Source organism: Catharus ustulatus, chromosome 2 (assembly GCF_009819885.2).
Source record: "Catharus ustulatus isolate bCatUst1 chromosome 2, bCatUst1.pri.v2, whole genome shotgun sequence".
In the NCBI taxonomy this organism is placed as follows: Eukaryota; Metazoa; Chordata; class Aves; order Passeriformes; family Turdidae; genus Catharus; species Catharus ustulatus.
Genome location: NC_046222.1, coordinates 105975444 through 105993888, shown reverse-complemented (window position 1 = coordinate 105993888; position 18445 = coordinate 105975444). Strand labels below are relative to the sequence as shown.

Sequence of the window (18445 nt, the reverse complement as noted above, 5' to 3'; positions counted from 1 at the left end):
GTGCTGCCCTTGCTGCTTTTGCAGGCTTCTCCTACAGGATTTCCCACACCATCCAACTCTCCCTCTCCCCACCATCTCCCACTCACACATGCAGAGACCTGTGTAGGACCATGCTCAGCAAAATTTCTATTTCCAAGTACTCCGAAATTCCTGAGTTGCCTTTGCCTTTCATGCAAAAATAGTTATGGGTGGTTAAAGAATACTATTTGCTATTTGCCTTCTGACTTCCAGGGAAGAATTTAACGACTTGCCATAATCACTTTAAATAAAGTGGCAGTGCCCAACAGCTTCAGAAAGTTGTCACAGACTGCAAAAGTAGATACATCTGACCTTGTCTGAGACATAAGGATATCTGATAGTGCAGAATTTCACTACTATTAATCTACCTAAACATGCAGATAGGTATCAGGTGGGATCTACAAAAATGCTGGCACCTACATTACTTTACAGAGCTACCCCTGAGGACCTGATTTAAAGCCATTGTACTTACAGAGAAATTACTATCGTCTTTATTAGGATTCAGTTGAGATTAATGTTGCACACTTCTTTGCTGCCCTTTGCTGTCTCTGTTCCTGTGATTTGAAATGTTGCCTCTAGGCATTGCAAAAAAAGAACGGAAGTGTTAGCAGCAATGCTTGGAAAGTTGAATACTTGTCCTTCTGGTTTTGACAGTATCTGTTTAACACACACAAAAAATATTGTTTCAAAACTTTGATAGAATTGTTGTGTTCATATCTTTCAAATCCTGTCACATCTTTTAAAAATTATCTAAACCAATAGTGAGATAGTGGAAAAGGAATAAACATGTATGCTATTTACTTGCAGCCTCAATAACTGGAGTAGGGTGGCTGAAAAACTATCCCATGTTCCTGCAGCAAACATCATGTCCATGGAAATCATGTGCATCATGTGCATCATTCATCACTGTAGAATATATAAAACCTGCCTTCAGTAAATATTTTCCAATATATCAAAATACACGATGACAAGGAGTTAATGTAAAAATTTCCTTTTCTAGTTGTCCTAGATACTAAACCAAATACCTTAATTAAAACCTAACTGTATCAACCCACCTGCAGAATAAATAAGGGGACAAGGTTTTGGTTTGGTTTTGTTTAATAATTTTTTTTGTTGGATTTTTTTTATGGGTATGTGACTGGAAAATGTCTGAATTAGGCAGGAAAATAAAAGATTGAAAGGAAGATGGTATCAAAAACTAAGAAACAGAGGTCAGTTATTTTACAGTTTTCTAGTGTTGGAGAGAGGAGAAGGATGATAAATTGAAAGTAAGTGTAGTGGTGCATGATTGGTCTGCAAAGGAAACATAATTTTGGATTTAAAAAACTTAAACCTGTGATGGTTAAAGAGGAACACTGTGTATAGGACTGCTCTGTATCAGACCTAATGTCTGCCCCAAGCTCTCTTACATTGTCACTAATGTGATTGAAGACCTATTTCCAGTGCCATCTCTACTAGCAGAGGAGAGCTGGCTGCAGAAACTCTGATCAGAACATATTAGTAATGCATGATACTTGGTTTTCTACTTTCAACTGGAAAGGCAATCTGTCAAGTTGCCTTTTCCTCATATATTTAAGAAAAAATACAGTTTCCTTTGTGCAAGCATCTAATTTTCTTTCAGCAATAGATCTAAGAGGTTATTAAATTACTCAAAAACAAACATGTCAGCTTTTCTAAAGTTTGGACCTTCATAAAAAACATTTAGCTTTCTAAGAGTGAATAGAAGTTTGTACACTCTTTGTTTTGCTCTTTGACATATATTATAACAAAAATGATAACTTCCTCTACATGATTTTAGGGATTGTAAGTGTTGAGAATGGTTTCAATACCATGACTGGATTTGCCTCTGGTAATTGAAAGATAAATCCTGCTCTTCCAGAGCAGATGAACTCTCTACAACCTCTCCAGAGACTATGACCTGCCTGAGGAAATCAGAAGGGATTCACTCACAGCTCTGGCAGTTTTTGAAAGCATACAGCTGGTATTTTGTGGAGTCAGAATAAGTTTTCATTTTAAGGATGCATTTGAGCATGAGATTTTCCAGAGCAAGGTTCAAGTGGAGAAGTGCAATTGAGGCACTTTGACTCAGATCAAGGTACTGTAGAGATGTGGGTGGGGAGGCTCACACCCAGGTCTGGTAACGGGGGGACAGTAACAACGAGGTCAGCTTGATGAGAGCAGGACAGCCCTGAGTTCTGCTGGAAGATATTTCCATAGGGCTCACTAAAGTCCCAGCTTTAACCCCACCAGTTTCCTTCAAGACTGAAGGTGTTGGGAAAGATGCTGATGGGCCCTAATCAGGTAAAATAGGTGGAAGGCGTACAGGTACTGTCTCCATTAATAATTGCCATTAAGATGTTATTCCTTCAACTTTTTTAAACTTGAGAAAATTACATTTAATCTATACATAGGGTGAAGACTTCTCCTGGTGACATTCTTTGCTCATAATGTGACAATTTCAGTCCAGTATCAAAATCCAAAGTTTCTCAAAACTGCTACAATATTGTCATGTTTTTAGAATGCACTCTTTCTCTAGTTCTCCCATGGCATGACTGGAACTCAAAGTTTGTTGATTCTACTTTTCATATACTAAAATAAGGTATTAGTCCTGTAGTACAGATCAAGCAGTGTGCTCATAGTATCAAAGTGACCAAGGTGAAATTACATTGCACTCTGGTCATTTACTTCAGGCAAACACCATCACATGAATAGAACATGTAGAAAGTGTTGGCATTAGCTGTTACAAGCCTTCAAATCTTCTGCAGTAGGTTCACATGCAGCAACAAACCTGAAAAATAATTCAATTCTCTAGCATAGGTATTCCTACACAACACTGTGACACATAACCATGCAAATGCAAAATTACTCTAACCATTTGCATAATTAAGGAAAAAAATAAATATTAATTTATGCTGAAGGAGATAACTGTTCACTTGTAGAATTGAGAACAAAATGCTGGCAGCTAATTCAGTGGTTTTACTGAAGTTAGATGAAGAAATGTGTCTGAATATGCAATACTGGTGTGTATCTTCAGCATCATAGACTGACATGAAGTATTTCCTGTATGTACTTTTATTTAATGCATATGCACACAAAATATCTCATACTGGATAGCTAACATGAGCTCTTTTGTCATCAAAAATGAGTACAAAATATAATGACTAAAGAGAATATTTGAGATAAATGTTGAGTCAGCTTGTTTGCTCTAAAGAAAAAGTTGCCCCATAAAATACAAAGTGAAAGTGAAATAAGGGAGGAGAACAATAAAATGTGTTATGAAAAATAAGAAGTAAAATCGTTATGTCCATGTGAGGGGTGGGCAGGTATGTAGTGATGAGCAGAGGAATGTGAGGATTCTGGAAGAACTGTCTTAACAATACTCTTCCTTGAGAACTTAAAACATCAAAATCAGATTCCAATATTCCAATCATAGAAGAGAATGGCCTGAGTTGGAAGAGGCCTTATAGATCAAACAGTCCCAACCCCCTGGCATGAGCAGGGACACCTTCCACTAGACCAAGCTCCTCTGGGCCTCATCCAATCTGGCCTTGAACACTTTCAGGGATGGGGCATCCACAACTTCTCTGGGAAACCTGTTCCAGTGCCTCACCACCCTCACAGAAAGGATTTATTCCTATTATCTAATCGAAACCTACTCTCTTTCAGTTTGAAGACAGTGTCCTGTCACTACACACTTGTAAAAAGTTCCTCTCCATCTTCCTTGTGGGCTCCCTTCAGGTCCTCAAAGTAACAATTAGTTCACCCCAAAGCCTTCCCTTTTCCAGCCTGAACAATCCCCCTAAGAGAGGCACTCCATCCCTTCGATCATCTTGGTGGCCTCCTCTGGACCTGCTCCAACAGATCCATGTCCTTCCTGTGCTGGGGATCCCAGAGGTGGATGCAGTGCTCTGGCTGAGATCTCAGCAGAGTGGAGCAGAGAGGCAGAATCCCCTCCCTCACCCTGCTGTCCACTCTGCTCTGGATGCAGCCCAGGACATGCTTGGCTTTCTTGTATTCCACATGGCCAGGTCATGTCCAGGCTCTCATCCACCAACACCCCCAAGTCCTTCGTGGCAGGGCTGCTCTCCATCTGTTCATCCCCAGCCTGTGTTGGTACTGAGGGGTGCCCTGCCCCAGATGCAGCACCTTGCACTTGGTCTTACTAAACCTCAAGATATTTCCATGGGCCCATTTCTTGAGCCTGCCCAGGTCCTTCTGGATGAATCCTGTTCTTCAGGAGCACCAATTGCACCACTCAGACTGCTGTCATCTGAAAATTTGCCAAGGGTGCACCCAATTCCTTCATCTCATGCTCCAATCTGTAATATTTTATTCAGCCAACATGCATTTTCCATTCATTTACACTACAAGAAATTTTCAGATTCTGTCCCTGAAAAACAGTTGCATTGTATAATTACAGTGCAAACAGCTACTGTGCTCAGCTGTAGGCATGACAACATATTGCCATGGAGAGACAAGAAACAGAGGGAGAGAAATAATATAAATTATTTTAGTTATCAGGAATTTATGAACAGGAGCTAATACAATTTTAGACTTTTTTTCCCCCTGCTCAATATTCAGCATATAAAAAATCACAACAAATCAGAGTTAAGGATACTTACAGGAAAACTCGGAAATGAGAGGAAAAGAACTTAATAAATTCTTACGGCAATGTGGTATTAAGTGCTCTTTGCATGCTATCCTGATTAGTTCATCTTTCATTTAAGTGGGTCTTCTTTGGGTCTGGAGAATTTTGCTTGTCCTTCTCTCTCTGGCCATCCTTCTCAAACTTACACTCAGTGAAATGTCAACCCTACCTCCAGACAAAGAGTACTAGTTAGAAGGATTTCCAACGAGGCTTAAACTCCATTATGACAAGCTTGGCTCTAGAGTCTTGTCTGAGCCCTCTGCCCTGTAGCAGGATCAGAAAAAAACTGTGTAGGTAGGTATGAGAAAGTGATTGATCCTGGAGGCCAAAGTTGTGAGCTTTATTTTTCCCAAGGAAACAATATTAGAGAATATTTGTGAGTCTGCAGCAGGTTGTCTCATGAAAGGACAGTCTAAACTGGAGATTTGGACAAGGAGGCATTGGCACTATCCTTTTCTAGCAGTATTCCACCAGCCCTCAGTGCAGGATCAGACTGAAGGAAGGGCATCTCCCTTGGAACTCCCTGGGGACAGCCTGGCTCCTCCTGGTTCAGAGTGAGCTGCTTGTGGCAGGATTTGGGTTTTGGCACTCTGAGCTTCTCTTTCTTAATTTTGTCCTGCAGGCCAGTTGCCCACAGAGTGGGTAATTGGAGCATCTGCTCTTCTCCCTTGCTGCTCCTCCAGTCCTGTTATCACCCACACTGGTTTGAAGTGCCTTAGCATGAGCCACTAGAAAAAAAGAGTTTTTATTTTTCTTTTTGAAAAGAAGAACTGACCTATCTAAGAGAATGAAACATTTTTCCATTATAAAATGAAATCACTCATTGTTTGTAAAATTACTGATACAAGAAAATGTTTAAGGACACCTCCAGACTAGAATTATCAATTAATATTTTTTGTTCATAACAATATAATACAGCCTTGAGAAAATATGTTTCTTTTGTGGTTTTAGGTTCCTCTTTCTTTGGAGGTAGTTGAATACTTAACCTGCTTTAGAAGTGCTGTTTCTTGAAGTCGTTTTTTTTTTTCCTTTCTATATGTGAACCACAGTCTTTCTGTAAGATTTATTAATTAGTTTTGTATCCAACTGACAAAAAATTTGAAACCAGGGCTGTTTGTAGAAACATGCTGTGGTTCATGACATTAAAATTGCTCTTATTTTGTTCTGTTCTGTTTGCTTATTTAAAGTGGAAGATTTTTTGGATGCATTTATATGCATATTTGCATATGTACACAGACACATATACAATACATATATATGTAACAACTCTGGGATTAGAGTCTCTGATCAAAGGTGGGAGCATCAGAAGGTCTTAACTGCTGCAAAGCTGGGCCCCATCACAGCTCCTGTTTGCAGAAGCAGCTGCTCCTCTTTCCCTGTCATCTGCAGAGCCGCCCCACAATGGCAGGATTTCTGGGAGCAGGGATAGAGCCAGAGAGGGTGCACATCACACCTCAGAGCATCAGTCTCAAGAAAATTCAAACCCAAATATGTTTGTAATCCAGAAAATCAGCCTTTCTGCCAGGCAGTTTCTGGGACTGGATCTCACATGAAAGCAGGGTTTCCCTCACAGTCATCCATCAGAAGCTCAAGACCATCTGACAGGAAGCAGTACTAAGAGGGAATCTGTTGTCTTTGATTTACTCTTTAAATGCATGAGGCAAGTGTGCCTGAGGAGCATCTTGTACACATTGACCCTGACCCTTAAAAATATGTTTAGGAAACACTGCCCACGTTTGTAACATGATTCCTTCTCTTGGAACAAGTGAGAAAATAGGATATGTAGGGTGGAAGATAAGTATCACACAACTAAAGCAATCTCATAACTTTTTCTTTATGTGAATCACTTGTTTTAGGAGGTTTGTCCAATCTTTACAAAACTTTGAGTTATCCTTCACAGTTCAGTGTTCTCTCTCCCAGAGATCACTGAGCTGAGTCAACACACCAGCCTACAATCCATGCCAGCATCCTCACTCTTCCCTCTCTCTTTTCAGATCAGTTGAGGTGCACCCACATGAGGGGCTTCTTCTTTTCTCATGCCAGATGCTGGTCTTGTGTGGAATTGCAAGAGATATTCAGGGTAAAACAACAGAAAAGGTGGTTTAATTGATATTATGGGGGCAGAAGCACTGGCTTCTGCTCCCTTTATCATCACCTCTGACACTCTGGTGTATAAGTTTTCTGGCATTAAGTGCAGGCTATACATCAATTCTCCTTCTGCTTCTTGCAGTACCCCAAATTTCTGGTTGATTTTCAAAGACAAATAGTAAAGCTCTGAAATTTTGATGAGCTGATGCCACTGCTGCCTGAGGTAGGATTTAGGACAGTAAAACACATTCTGTAACGGTGATGCTGTGGAACTTCTGAGAGGGAGATGCAAGGTGAGAAACTAGAGGGGACTATGGAAAGACTTTGCCATTTATTTTTCCAAAGGAGCAAGGATCAATAAAATTCTTACTTTGGAAGTTATTTCTTTTGCATCATGAATAGAAGTTCAGGATAGACAAGCAAGAACACGGCTTAGTGATTGTTTTCCTGAGTTAGTACTAGGAGTAAAAGTAAGTCTTAGACCAAGGTAATTAGGTTAAGGAATTTTATTATGAACAGAATGCAAAATTCAGCTGCTATATTTAAGAGCATAATATTGTATGAATATAATCCTTCCCTATGGACTTACGGACCTCAAATATTCTGGGTAAATTATGGCAAACAATAATCTGGAAATAAGAATATACGATAAAACTTCTCTTGTTCTATGTTTCAGGAAATTTCCCTTTGTTCTTCTACACTGAAATAAATTTGTGACTGTGGGAGTTTAGTTGGAAATTAGATTTCAATTATATCTTCAGTTAGCGAAGCAAAAGCATAAAGCAAATATATCAGGAAAAGAAGTCATATTCACAAAGGACTTATTTACAGCTTTGCTTTTTAGTTGAAAACTACATTAATTTCACAATTACAAGCTGCACCTGATTATAAGCCGCTCTGTCGTTCACAGCTAGGACCCGCATGCAACAAAGTTGCCAGTTAGTAACAGAATTGTGGGATCGCGGGGTTTACTGGCTCGGCTCGGGCCATGCAGGCTCGGCCCACTTGGATCTGCCAACGGGATCGGGTGGCCCAGCTCAGCACTGCCATTCGGCGGGGCCGCTCGGGGCTGGCTGCCACTGCCGCTGGGCTCACTTGCCCTGGACGGGCGCTGCCCCACGGTGGCAGGCGGGGATGGAGCCCACCCGCCTGCTCCCACGGCACCGGTGGGAGGCGGGCTCGGCACGTCGGCTGCGCTTCCGGGGTTGGAAATTTCAGAAATTTTTTTCACATATTAGCCACTCCTGACTGTAAGCCGCATTTCCGGAGTGCGATCAAAATTTTAGTCAAGATGGTGTGGCTTATAATCATGAAATTACTGTACTCTGTCTGTAGAAAAATACAAGACTGTGCATGAGTGTTTTTAAGCAATACATACTTCCAGAACTTCCATAGACATTCAGTGAAGCTGAGTTCATCCAGAGGCAACTGAGAGTAATTATAACCAAATGATCTGAATTTCTTCTTTGCAGTAAATGGAAAAATTTGGTCTATGTTTTTTTTTTTTTTTTTTTTTTTCAAGATGAACAGCCTATCATAGGGTTAATTTCTACAGGCAGATACTTTCAGAACAAGATTGAGGAAATGAAAAGGCAGGGTTAGTCAGAAGAGAATAAGTTCACCATTCTGAGGGCCTATTGAGCCCCAATGTGATCTACTACACAGACTATTTTTAACGATGCTGTTACAAAATTCCTTTATGGACTATCATGTTTGCTATGTAGCATCCCAATTTTATTGCAGACCAAGAGAATAAACAAACTATGTTGAAATCAGACTTGCTTTGATTTTAGAAGTCCTTTCAAATATAAATTTTTCTCACAGGGGAGACACATGCAAGTTCCTCATATGTCAGTTCTTAAAAACAGAGAGATCAGAGAGGTCAGAGAGGATTTTACAGTCATATAAATCTGTGCTGTAAGTATAGATGCTTCTTATCAAATATCATTGATTACTATTTTTGTTCCACACTAATGACGGTAATGTAAATAGCACGTTTTTTTTTCCTGCCAGTTCCACAAGAATGGTAAAAATAAAAAGAATGGAAGGAGAATGACACACAAACTTGTTAATGCAGCTGTAGAAATCCACTTTTAAATTTGCCAAAAATCTGTAGTTCCTCCTCATAACTGACCTCACACCAAATTAAAGGCTATACCATCACAACAGAAACCTCAGGACTCTTCAGTGTTTTGTAATTTGGACACAGCTACACCAACCAGGCAAGCAAGCTCCAAGCTCTGTCAGAGAAAAGTGCACAAGAAGCTGTGAGGGGGCACAGCTGTGACAGCTGACCTGAACTGGACAAAGGGATATCTTGGGCCATGGAATGTCATGCCCAATGTATAAACTGGTGGAGTAACACAGAAAGGATCATCTGATTGAGGTTTGGAGATGGGTTGTACATCAGTAAGCACGTGGTGAACTATTAATTGTCATCACTTGTCATTCATGGGTTTTCTTTCTCTCTCTCTCTCTGTCTTTCTCTCCTTCTTTCTTACTATTTTTATTGTTGTTGCAATATTATATTTTACTTCACTTCAGCTACTAAACTGTTCTTATCTCAACCAGCAAGTGTTGCATTTCTTTTCTGTTTCTCCTCCCCATCACACCAGGGTGGGGAGAAGTGAGTGAGTGATTGTGTGGTGCTTAGTTGCCAGCTGGGGCTAAACCACAACATCTTCCCAAGTCACCCAACTTTGCTTTCACTGGCCATGCACTTTCTTTTATCCCCCTTAGCTCCAGAGAAAGATCCCTGGTCAGCAAAATCAGCCTTCTGCCTCACCAGTTTCACTTCCAGCATTTTGGAATTAGATGCTCTTATGCTCCAAGAAAGTGGTGTTTAACTTTTGACCACACTGGTGGAACCCAGCATCTTCAAAAACATTTTCTCAAGGGGCCTTAAAAACTACTTCCCTGAGCAGCCTGTAGTCTACTCTTCTCACAATCAGAATTTTGCTGGCTATTTTCCTCCTGTCACTAGATATTTTAAATTTAATTACTTCATGGTCCAAAACGTCCACCAGTCACCAGCTCACTCATGAGACCTTCTTGTTAGCAAGCAACAAATCAAGGAGAATACCTTTCCTAGTCACCTCCCTTAGTACCAGAATCAATTTATACTCATTGCTACTCATCTCATACCCTTCCTGTGCGTGCTGCTCAGTGGAAGAGGACAAAATACCTCTCCTATCAGCCTCAGAAAAGGCTAAGTGACCTGGTGCCCCTGCCCTTGTCAGTGAGGCTGAGAAAGAGGATCTGCTCCAAATAGACATTTTGTGGGGAGGCAGAGGGAGATGGTGTGTGAGTTACTGTGGGATAGAGGTTCCTGTTTCAAGTAACACCTTATGGAGAGTGTCACATTACAGCTCATGTAATCATAGTTAGAGATACAGACTGTTAAGGCTGACAAACAAAACCACCAGAAATACACATTATTAAAATATAACTGTAAAACTCCCAGTTTTTAAGCAGGCCCTCATCTTTTTCCTACTTCTGTATTCAATCAATAAAAATGTCGTGAAAAATTGAGAGGGGAAAAACCCTTCTTATCTGTAACATTATTATATGAAGTTTCTTTTCTTGTGTTTCTTTGTTTTTCTGTCTTGTTGCTGAAAAAAATGGACCAGACAGAACACTTGGGTGAGGAAATGCTGGTGGCATCTGAAATAAACAAGTTTAAAGCAGTTAATAGTGACAACATCAGCCAGAGAAGTCACCAAGACTAGTTGCCAGAAAAGAAGGGCTTTGAGCAAGAGGGGAGAAGCTGCCCAGACTGCTGCAGACAGAAGCACCCAAAAGGTGAAAATGTGCTGCTTCTCCCAAAACAGACATCATCACATCTAGCAGAGAACCTGCCTATGTCATGCTAAGAGATTTAGCCTGCTATTTGAAAAGGTTTCACTTGAAATACTCTCATGTGTTCAATGAGTCTGTACTTTGAAACAGAGTGGGGAACAGACACAGGTGTTTATGTTTCTTTAGTTTTTCAGGATGACCCTAAAGTCAGACCGATTACCACTTCAAGTGTTTAATAGTGCCCCATCAGCTGCTGTGGGAGAGGGACCTGCCTAGAGAAAAGGGAGATGAAGGAGGGCTTAAGGCTGCTCTGGAGAACCACATCAAAGCTAAAGAAAGAGTGTGTGACCTGATCTTACATGCTTTGCACTTCCAAATTCTGCATAAATTGTCTTCTTGGGAACAGGTGGTATATCTTCAGGCCCCAGGCCTGGCTAGAGTAGCTAATACCCAGCTGGTACAGAAAGGGTAGTCACTCAGGGCTTGCGTGGAAAAGGTCCTCAAACTAATAGTACAACATTAGACAGGAGCCCTAAGTTCTTCAGGGACGAGCCAGCTCAGCCAGTAGCCAAGGAAGCAGATGAAAGGGAAAGTGAAAAATTTATTTGGAAATCAGCAGTAAATGCTTCCGAACTTCTGCCATGTCCTAGTATAACTGCATGTTCCGCCTTTCTTACCAACTTTTCCACTTTCTCTTTTTTCCCTTTACCTTCCTTTCTTTGTCTATTCTCACTTCCTCCTTGATTTACTTGATTCCTCCACCTGCCTTGTGCCTATTCCTCTGCCTCTCTGCTGTCCTGCTCCCCCTCCCAGCTTTCACAAAGCAGCCTGCAAGCCCTAGTCCTACAGAGCCTGATCCCACATTCCTTCCCACTTTAGCAGCTTCCCCTGGAGTGCAGAGATCAGTGCTAAGCAAGGTGCACATCAATTAAACATTGGTTCTGGCAATAGTTTCTATTCAAACTTGTCAGGTCACCAGTGAATTATTGGATTTTGAAGTAATTTTGCCTTCAATTTTAGGGTATACCATCACAGACATATGTTTTCCATGCTTTGAAAGTTTCTGCAAATGAAGTGAATCCTTTGTTTAGGATCTTTTGATCCTGTGCGTCATAAGAATATTCACAGGGAGAGTAGAGCTAAACAGTTTCTTTGAGAAGCTTGTTGTAAGCCAGAGAATTGCTGGTAGCTATGGCATTTTTCAGGCATTGCCAGAAGTAGGGCTGAGACTGAGGATTCGTTGGCCATTCCAGGACTGAACTTCTGCACAGCCTCTTCCTCAGACGCACATAGCGGGACTTCTGAAAAACCTTCTCAAGAAATATCAAGATAATGACATCCATTTTTTCATCTAGGAGTCGCTGATGAGCCATATAAAATGTGGTCTTGAAGCGGCCACTTTTAATATACCTGTTGGTCAGCACAAATATGGTCTTTTTGCTCAGCTGAATGCTCTGGGAAAGGTTGTCAAACACTGGCTGTCCTGGGAGCCAGTCCCTTCCTTCCAGGCATAAATTGAACTGCCTAGCTTTTTGGTTTTCCAGCCTTTCCACCAGTTCTTCCAGCACCCACTCGTTGACAGCTGGATCTTCACTGTCATAGGCGACAAAGGCATCGTAGCAAGCATCTGGTGAAGACAAGCGCCGGTAGCCCTTGAGCTTGGCACTGCAGTAATGGTAGCTGTACCACACATCCCAGAAGTAGAGATGGCTCATCACGGCAAACACCATCAAGCCAAGGACGGCTGAAGCCGACAGAGCGTACAGGATCAAATAGGATGTGTCCAGCTCACAGGTGTACAGATCCAAGAAAACCACGCTCCTTCCCTTATGTGCCCCTGGGCCAGCACAGGTCACGTCCGTGGCCAGAAGAGGAATGGTCACCTGCGTCCGATTGATCCACCACACAAACCACACAGCCTCACAGTTGCACTTAAAAGGATTGCCATGCAAAAGCAGCATCTTCAGGTTGTTAATGACATTTTCAGGGAAGCTAGATCTCTTAATTATTTCAATCTTGTTTGAGCTGAGGTCCAAGTACCTCAGTTGAAAAGCACCTCTGAGAAAATGTTTGGTTAACCGCTGAATGCGATTGTTTCGCAGCATCAGCTCCTGCAGAGATGAAGTGCAGTTGGACAGTTCTCGGGGTACATTAGTCAGGAGGTTATTGCTCAGGTCCAGAGTTATGAGGTTCCTCAGAGAGGGGAGGTTTCCCCAGATGAAACTCTGTAGATGATTATTCGATAAATTGAGGGTCCTGAGACTGGGAGGCATTTTTTCAAAAACACTATGAGGCAAAAATTTGAGAGAGTTGAAGGAAATATCCAGTTCTTCCAGGCTGGTCAAATTCTTGAAGAAGGACAAGTATCTAATATTGCCATCTATCCATAAAATATCTAAGCGATTTCCTCTGAATTCTAAAATTCGAAGAGATTGACTTTCCATTCCTGTATCAATAGTGGCAGAAATTTCATTCTCATTCATCATCAGCTTCCTCAAATGGGCTAGGTTTTTCATAAAACTTAGCATGTGAGAAACACCTTCTGCCAGAAAATAATGCTGGTTATTGCTCAGGTCTAGAATTTCTAAATATTTTAGTTCTTTGAAAGCAGTTCGGTACAGCAAATCAACCCTGTTGCTAGAAAAATCCAGATATTTCAATCCAGACAAGTAAGAGAATTCACTTCCATTTAAAGTTTGACTTATTGCATTATCTGACAAATTGAGACATTTGAGGGAGCTAAGTCCCTGGAAATCTGAGGGGTTAACAAAAAACACATTGTTTCTGCTTAAATCCAGAGTTTTTCCATAGTTAAGGCAATCTTGCTTAACTAAAGGTTGATAGGAAGAAGCTTCTTTGTCTTTGGAACGGCAACTTCGCTCATATACATCATACCTGAAATAATGCATCTCTTGTTGTACTTGCCTGTTGTACTGCTCAACTGAAATGCCAGGGTTAGAGCAAAATCCATAGAAGTTGCTTTCCCCTGAAGAAGGAGAAATTTTATTCACGGACAGATCAATGAACTTAAGAGCTGGGAATTTTTCAAACACTGTCAGGTCTGCAACTTTAATAAAATTAGTCCCAAGATCCAACATGGTTAGATTCCTAAGACTGAGCAGTGGATGTAGATCTTGTGCTCTCAGTTCTTTAAAGACATAACCCTTGAGCCCCAGCTTTTCCAAGTTAGAGAGGGAAGAAAATGTTTTAGAAAGATTCAAGTAAGGAGAGTACATTTTCACTTCAAAGTTAAAGGACAGATCAAGCTGCACTAGGCTGGGGATAAATGTCAAAAACTGAGCGTCTCCAATCTCTCTCACGAGGAAATTTTGGGACAGGTCAAGTTCTTTGAGATTCTTGATGTTTTTAAACCAGCTGCTGGGTATGCTCTGAAGAGAATTACTGCGAAGCCGCAAAATTCTTAAGTTTTCCAAGGAGTCAAAAGCCTTGGCATGTATCTGAATTGAGCTTTTGGGACAGGGAATGCAAGGATATGGGGCATTATAGCAACGTGGGCAATTGCCACTTAGGTCGAGAATTTCTAGGTTGGGAAGGCCACTTAAATCCTGTTCTTGAATCTCTTCAATCATGTTGTTGTAAATGTACAATTCCTTTAAAGTAGACGACAGGTTGGGTGGAATTTGTGTCAAGTTGTTGGATTTCAAGGATAGTATTGTCAACTTCTTTAGCCCCAGAAAGGCTGTTTTCTCAATTTCAAATGAAACATTGCATGGATTGCGGTAGTAACAGTTCTGCCCAAGATACAATACCTCCATGTTTCCTAGCTCTGAGAAGCTGGCTTCATGGATAGAAAAGATGCTGTTTGCTTCCAGGCTTAGCAGGGTTAGAGTGGCAGGAAGACCTCGGGGTATTTCTGCCAGCTGGTTTGCATCCAAATACAGTGACCTCAGTCTTGTCAGAGCAGCAAAACTACCATTCTCAATCTTCAGTGGGCTGGTGCACACTCGGTCTTTGGGCCCCAGTTTGACAGGCACACAGTTGCATCTGAAGTCAATCTCCTCAAGGTTTTCAAGATGATGGAAGGTTGTTGGGTAGATGTGGGGAATATGGTTAATGCTCAGGGTAAGGTTGGTGGCGTTTCCAGGGATCCCTCTGGGGACTTCTGTAAGGCGCCGGTCAGTGCAGTCCACTGTCACAGTACCTTCTGAAGACTGAACATCACAGGGTAAGGTTTTGGGAAACCAAGCCCCTGACAGCAGCATTGGGAACATGAAGAGTAAGATAAATGGCAATGCATTTGACATCTTTGCACAAGGTACCTAAAAACCAAGGAAACGCGGAGGTATTAGTGTAATGCAATGGGAATATTTCACCTATACACTGTGTCAGGCCAACTATACAGCTAAATTCTGGTTCTTGTCTCACACTGACCATGAATGGATATGCAGGCAGTATTATAAGTTTCAGGCGGCATACATTGGTATTTTCTTTCCTTTTTTTTTCCCCCAGAGGACACAGCATTTTTTGCATGTCAAAAATGTTATGAAACTGATGAAAAAACAAGAAGTGTCTGGCCTAACGAAAGGACCCATGATATCCCAACGACTCTCTATCTCCATCTTCTATTGCAGAGCAATGCACCCCAGGGCCAGGAACATTAGCCAATGCCAGTGCCCATGGAGCATAGCAGAGAGCTGGTAGGGAAACCCTAAAGACTTTCTGTGCTGCAAGGCATGTTGCTCCATCACATGGAGAATGCACACCACAGCAGACCATGAAGTGCTGGCTATCACCTGCCATGGACACAGAACCTGCAGTCACAGGGGCAATACTGGCAGCCACTGCACATCAAAGTCCAGCTGCTTTTTTCAATTAAATCATGGAGGGTATAGAAATGAGGCCTACACCCAGGAGATATGCAGTGAAGGGATTTCCATGAGGTCTGTGGCTAAGGGATTACTCTGGGCATGATGGTGTGCTGATGTGTGATACCTTCTCAGGCGGAAACAGGTAACCCTTTTACCCTCAGTCAGCCAGGTAGAAGAGGAAGTGATGCTAAAATTTCACAATGCCGTACTTTCCTTGTGTAAGACCGAAAGTCTTTGTACTCTCTTTACAGAGCCCTCCTTTACATATAACTGGCTGCTCTCTGTCCCCCATTAATGACAGCAGTAACAGAAGCAGTCTTGCTTCCACTTCTCCCAAAAGTATAAATTGGTATTTGAAATCTTTATTGGCAGAGGATGAGAATACAACCATTTTATGCACAAGTTGATGGAATTATTCCTCTCTCTTCACATAACTAGGGATACTTCTTTGGTAACATTTGCACTGGGAGCACTTACATAGCACTGTACAAGTGTATGTGGCAAGGCTAGTGTATTTATCAATTATCCAATAAATTTCACTATTGGTGAATCTGTGTTTATGGGAGTTATTGTTGAACTAAACCAGAGTTACAATGATGAATCAGTAATACTCACAGCTGGTGAATCTGTGCACAAATGACATGAGGTTTGTAGTGTACATCAGACTGACTATTGTTGCATTTGTGAACCTGACCAGACTTAGGACTACTAAATTGGCTCAAATCAGAAATTAAGTCCAGACACACCCAGCCCCTCTGATTTCTGAGGGTCAGCTGGAAAGCAAGGGAGGTTATTTTTTGCCAACTTGCTGCACACTTAATGCAACAGGAGGAAAAAATAATTAGATTCAACCATGAAAGATGTGATAAACCAAAATAAACTCTGTCCAAGCATTAGAACATGATACTGGCCAGGTACAATTGCAGTCTAGATTGAAGACACAAACTTTCTACATGAACTTCCAGGCAGTCATTGCACTCAGACCCTTAATTTTAGGTGCTAAACCAAGTTTTTCACTGTATTGTCATTAACCTAGATTGCATTGACATTCAAGAGAAGAAGGACTGCTGCTTGACTCTCAAGATGGAGAGAGCTCTGGCTTACAACACACCAAACAGAGTAACATTGCACATTTAGGTTCCTGGAATTAGGTGCAAACAATCTGGGGTTTGAAAGTTTTCATGAATATGTTTGTAAGGTTCTCATGTATTTCAGGTTTTTTAGGGACCTCAGTGCTGTTGCAGAGCCAGCCTAGCTCTTTGTGCTTTATTTCTTTGTGTATTCTTCCCTTTCCTGATAATCTTTTTAGTGCATTAGCTATTTGAACTGTGAAGAGTTACATTCTGGTGCTGTATCTGGCTATTTGCATGTGTAAAACCTTGTGTCCGTTATAGTACCAGAAAAATTAAAAATACTTCTAAATAAGAGCAAAAAGCAATTATCTCTCAAGCAATGCCTTTGTAAGAAGAGGTTTGCTTAAAAGCACAGTTAGAGTATGTGAGCTGTTCTTTTCTCTGTGATCTATGCTTGGCTTTATAAGAAGTTTGAAAAGAACTGATTTACTGATCTTAACTGGCACATGCATAAACCCTTAATGATTTAGTGTGTTCTTCAAATATTCAGCAACAGTATAGCTACATGTTTCTGAAGGAAGACTTTCTGTAGAGATTCCATATATTTGTTCATAGGGGAAAGGCTAGAGAAACACATCAGAAGCTACAGAAAATATAAAATACATTATGCTTATTCTGAAGTATAGGAGTACAGATAAAACCTTTCCTTTCTTAATTCTTTGCAGTTTCCAACCATAACAGTAAATTAGACCATTTAAAAAACAGAAAAGCAGAATATGTTCTTAAAAATCTTCCACAACAGTTGCAGTCAAAAATGTCTAAGAGCAAATTTTAACATACCATATTCTTTGTGCTTCCAAGTCTGACAGGCTAGATTCTGGAAGAGACCATAAAGTGGAGCAGAAGAGAACAGCATCAAAGTGGTTTCCAGTGGTTCAGCTGAGGTGCAGAGGAAAACATAACATGACATAACCCACTCAAGCACTCAAGACAACAGTAATCTACACCTTATCTTCTTTTCTTCATCTGAACACCAAAGAAAGTCAACTTCAAAGTCCTTAATGAGAGAGTATGAGATTAATCAGCCAGGAGACAAAGGCATTATGAAAGGGTAATATTCATGTGATCAACAAAGATTGCAGAAGCTGAAGTTCCTTTTTTTTTTTTTTTTCCTTTTTTATGAGCAGCAGGAAGGGGGACAAAAATTGTTAATTGACATAGAAGTTTAGTAATTTTTATAATAATTATTTGGGATTTTTTTCCGTAGTTAATAGCTTCAAGGATTCATATCTTTCTAAGAATCACTTGTGTGCTAATATGAGCAGAAAAATCTTTTAAGTGGAATACTTAATGTAGAAGTCCGGAAGAAATGTCTGTTAAGTGAAAGGAACTTGGGGAAGGGAACCAAAACCAAGACAAAAAGGATAAAGGCATAGGTAACTGAACACAAAGAAGTGAAAACTATGTGGAAAAGTATGCACAAGTTGGATTGTGAATGATTTCTTCAAGTAACCAGCCATGTCCCTGGTACATGTCACTGGAATATGAGATGCTTAGTGTCCTCTTTGCTTGCATGAAGGTTTTCTAAAACACAATGTCCAGTTACCCAACCCTGTAATTTTTGACATTTGCTCCCTCACAGTCTATGACTACAAACTGGAAATTTTAATAGATCTACCAACATTTAGCAAGTTCATCTGCTCTCAGGTTGATATTTTTTTGTTTTAATATTGGGAACTTGTCAACCAGCTAAGAGCTCAAAGAGTTTCAATTCAACATAAAGTGAAATTGCAGCTTTAGTTGAGTGCTAGTAGCCCTTCTTACCTTTATATTTTTTTTACCTATGAAATGTGGGAAGTGAAATATAGCAATAATTCCCTTCAGAGATGGGGACACGGTAAATGGAGGGGAATTTTCAGAAGTCCAGGATTTCTGAATTATATCTTGATTTTTAGAGGCACAGGGAGTCACTGGTTTTAAAAGTTCAGTTT

The 18445-nt window shown here is 40.8% G+C and overlaps 1 protein-coding gene across 1 annotated transcript; it reads right to left on the bottom strand.

Moving 5' to 3' along the window:
* Positions 1-9303: 9303 nt before the first annotated feature.
* Positions 9304-17535, bottom strand: LOC117009718 (toll-like receptor 7). The gene is made up of 2 exons (XM_033084039.1): positions 17295-17535; positions 9304-14832 (listed from the first exon to the last, which is right to left on the bottom strand). Exons 1-2 carry the CDS (start codon positions 17295-17297, stop codon positions 11692-11694), a joined length of 3144 nt encoding a protein of 1047 aa, XP_032939930.1. The 5' UTR covers positions 17298-17535; the 3' UTR covers positions 9304-11691.
* Between the last annotated feature and the right edge of the window lie 910 nt (positions 17536-18445).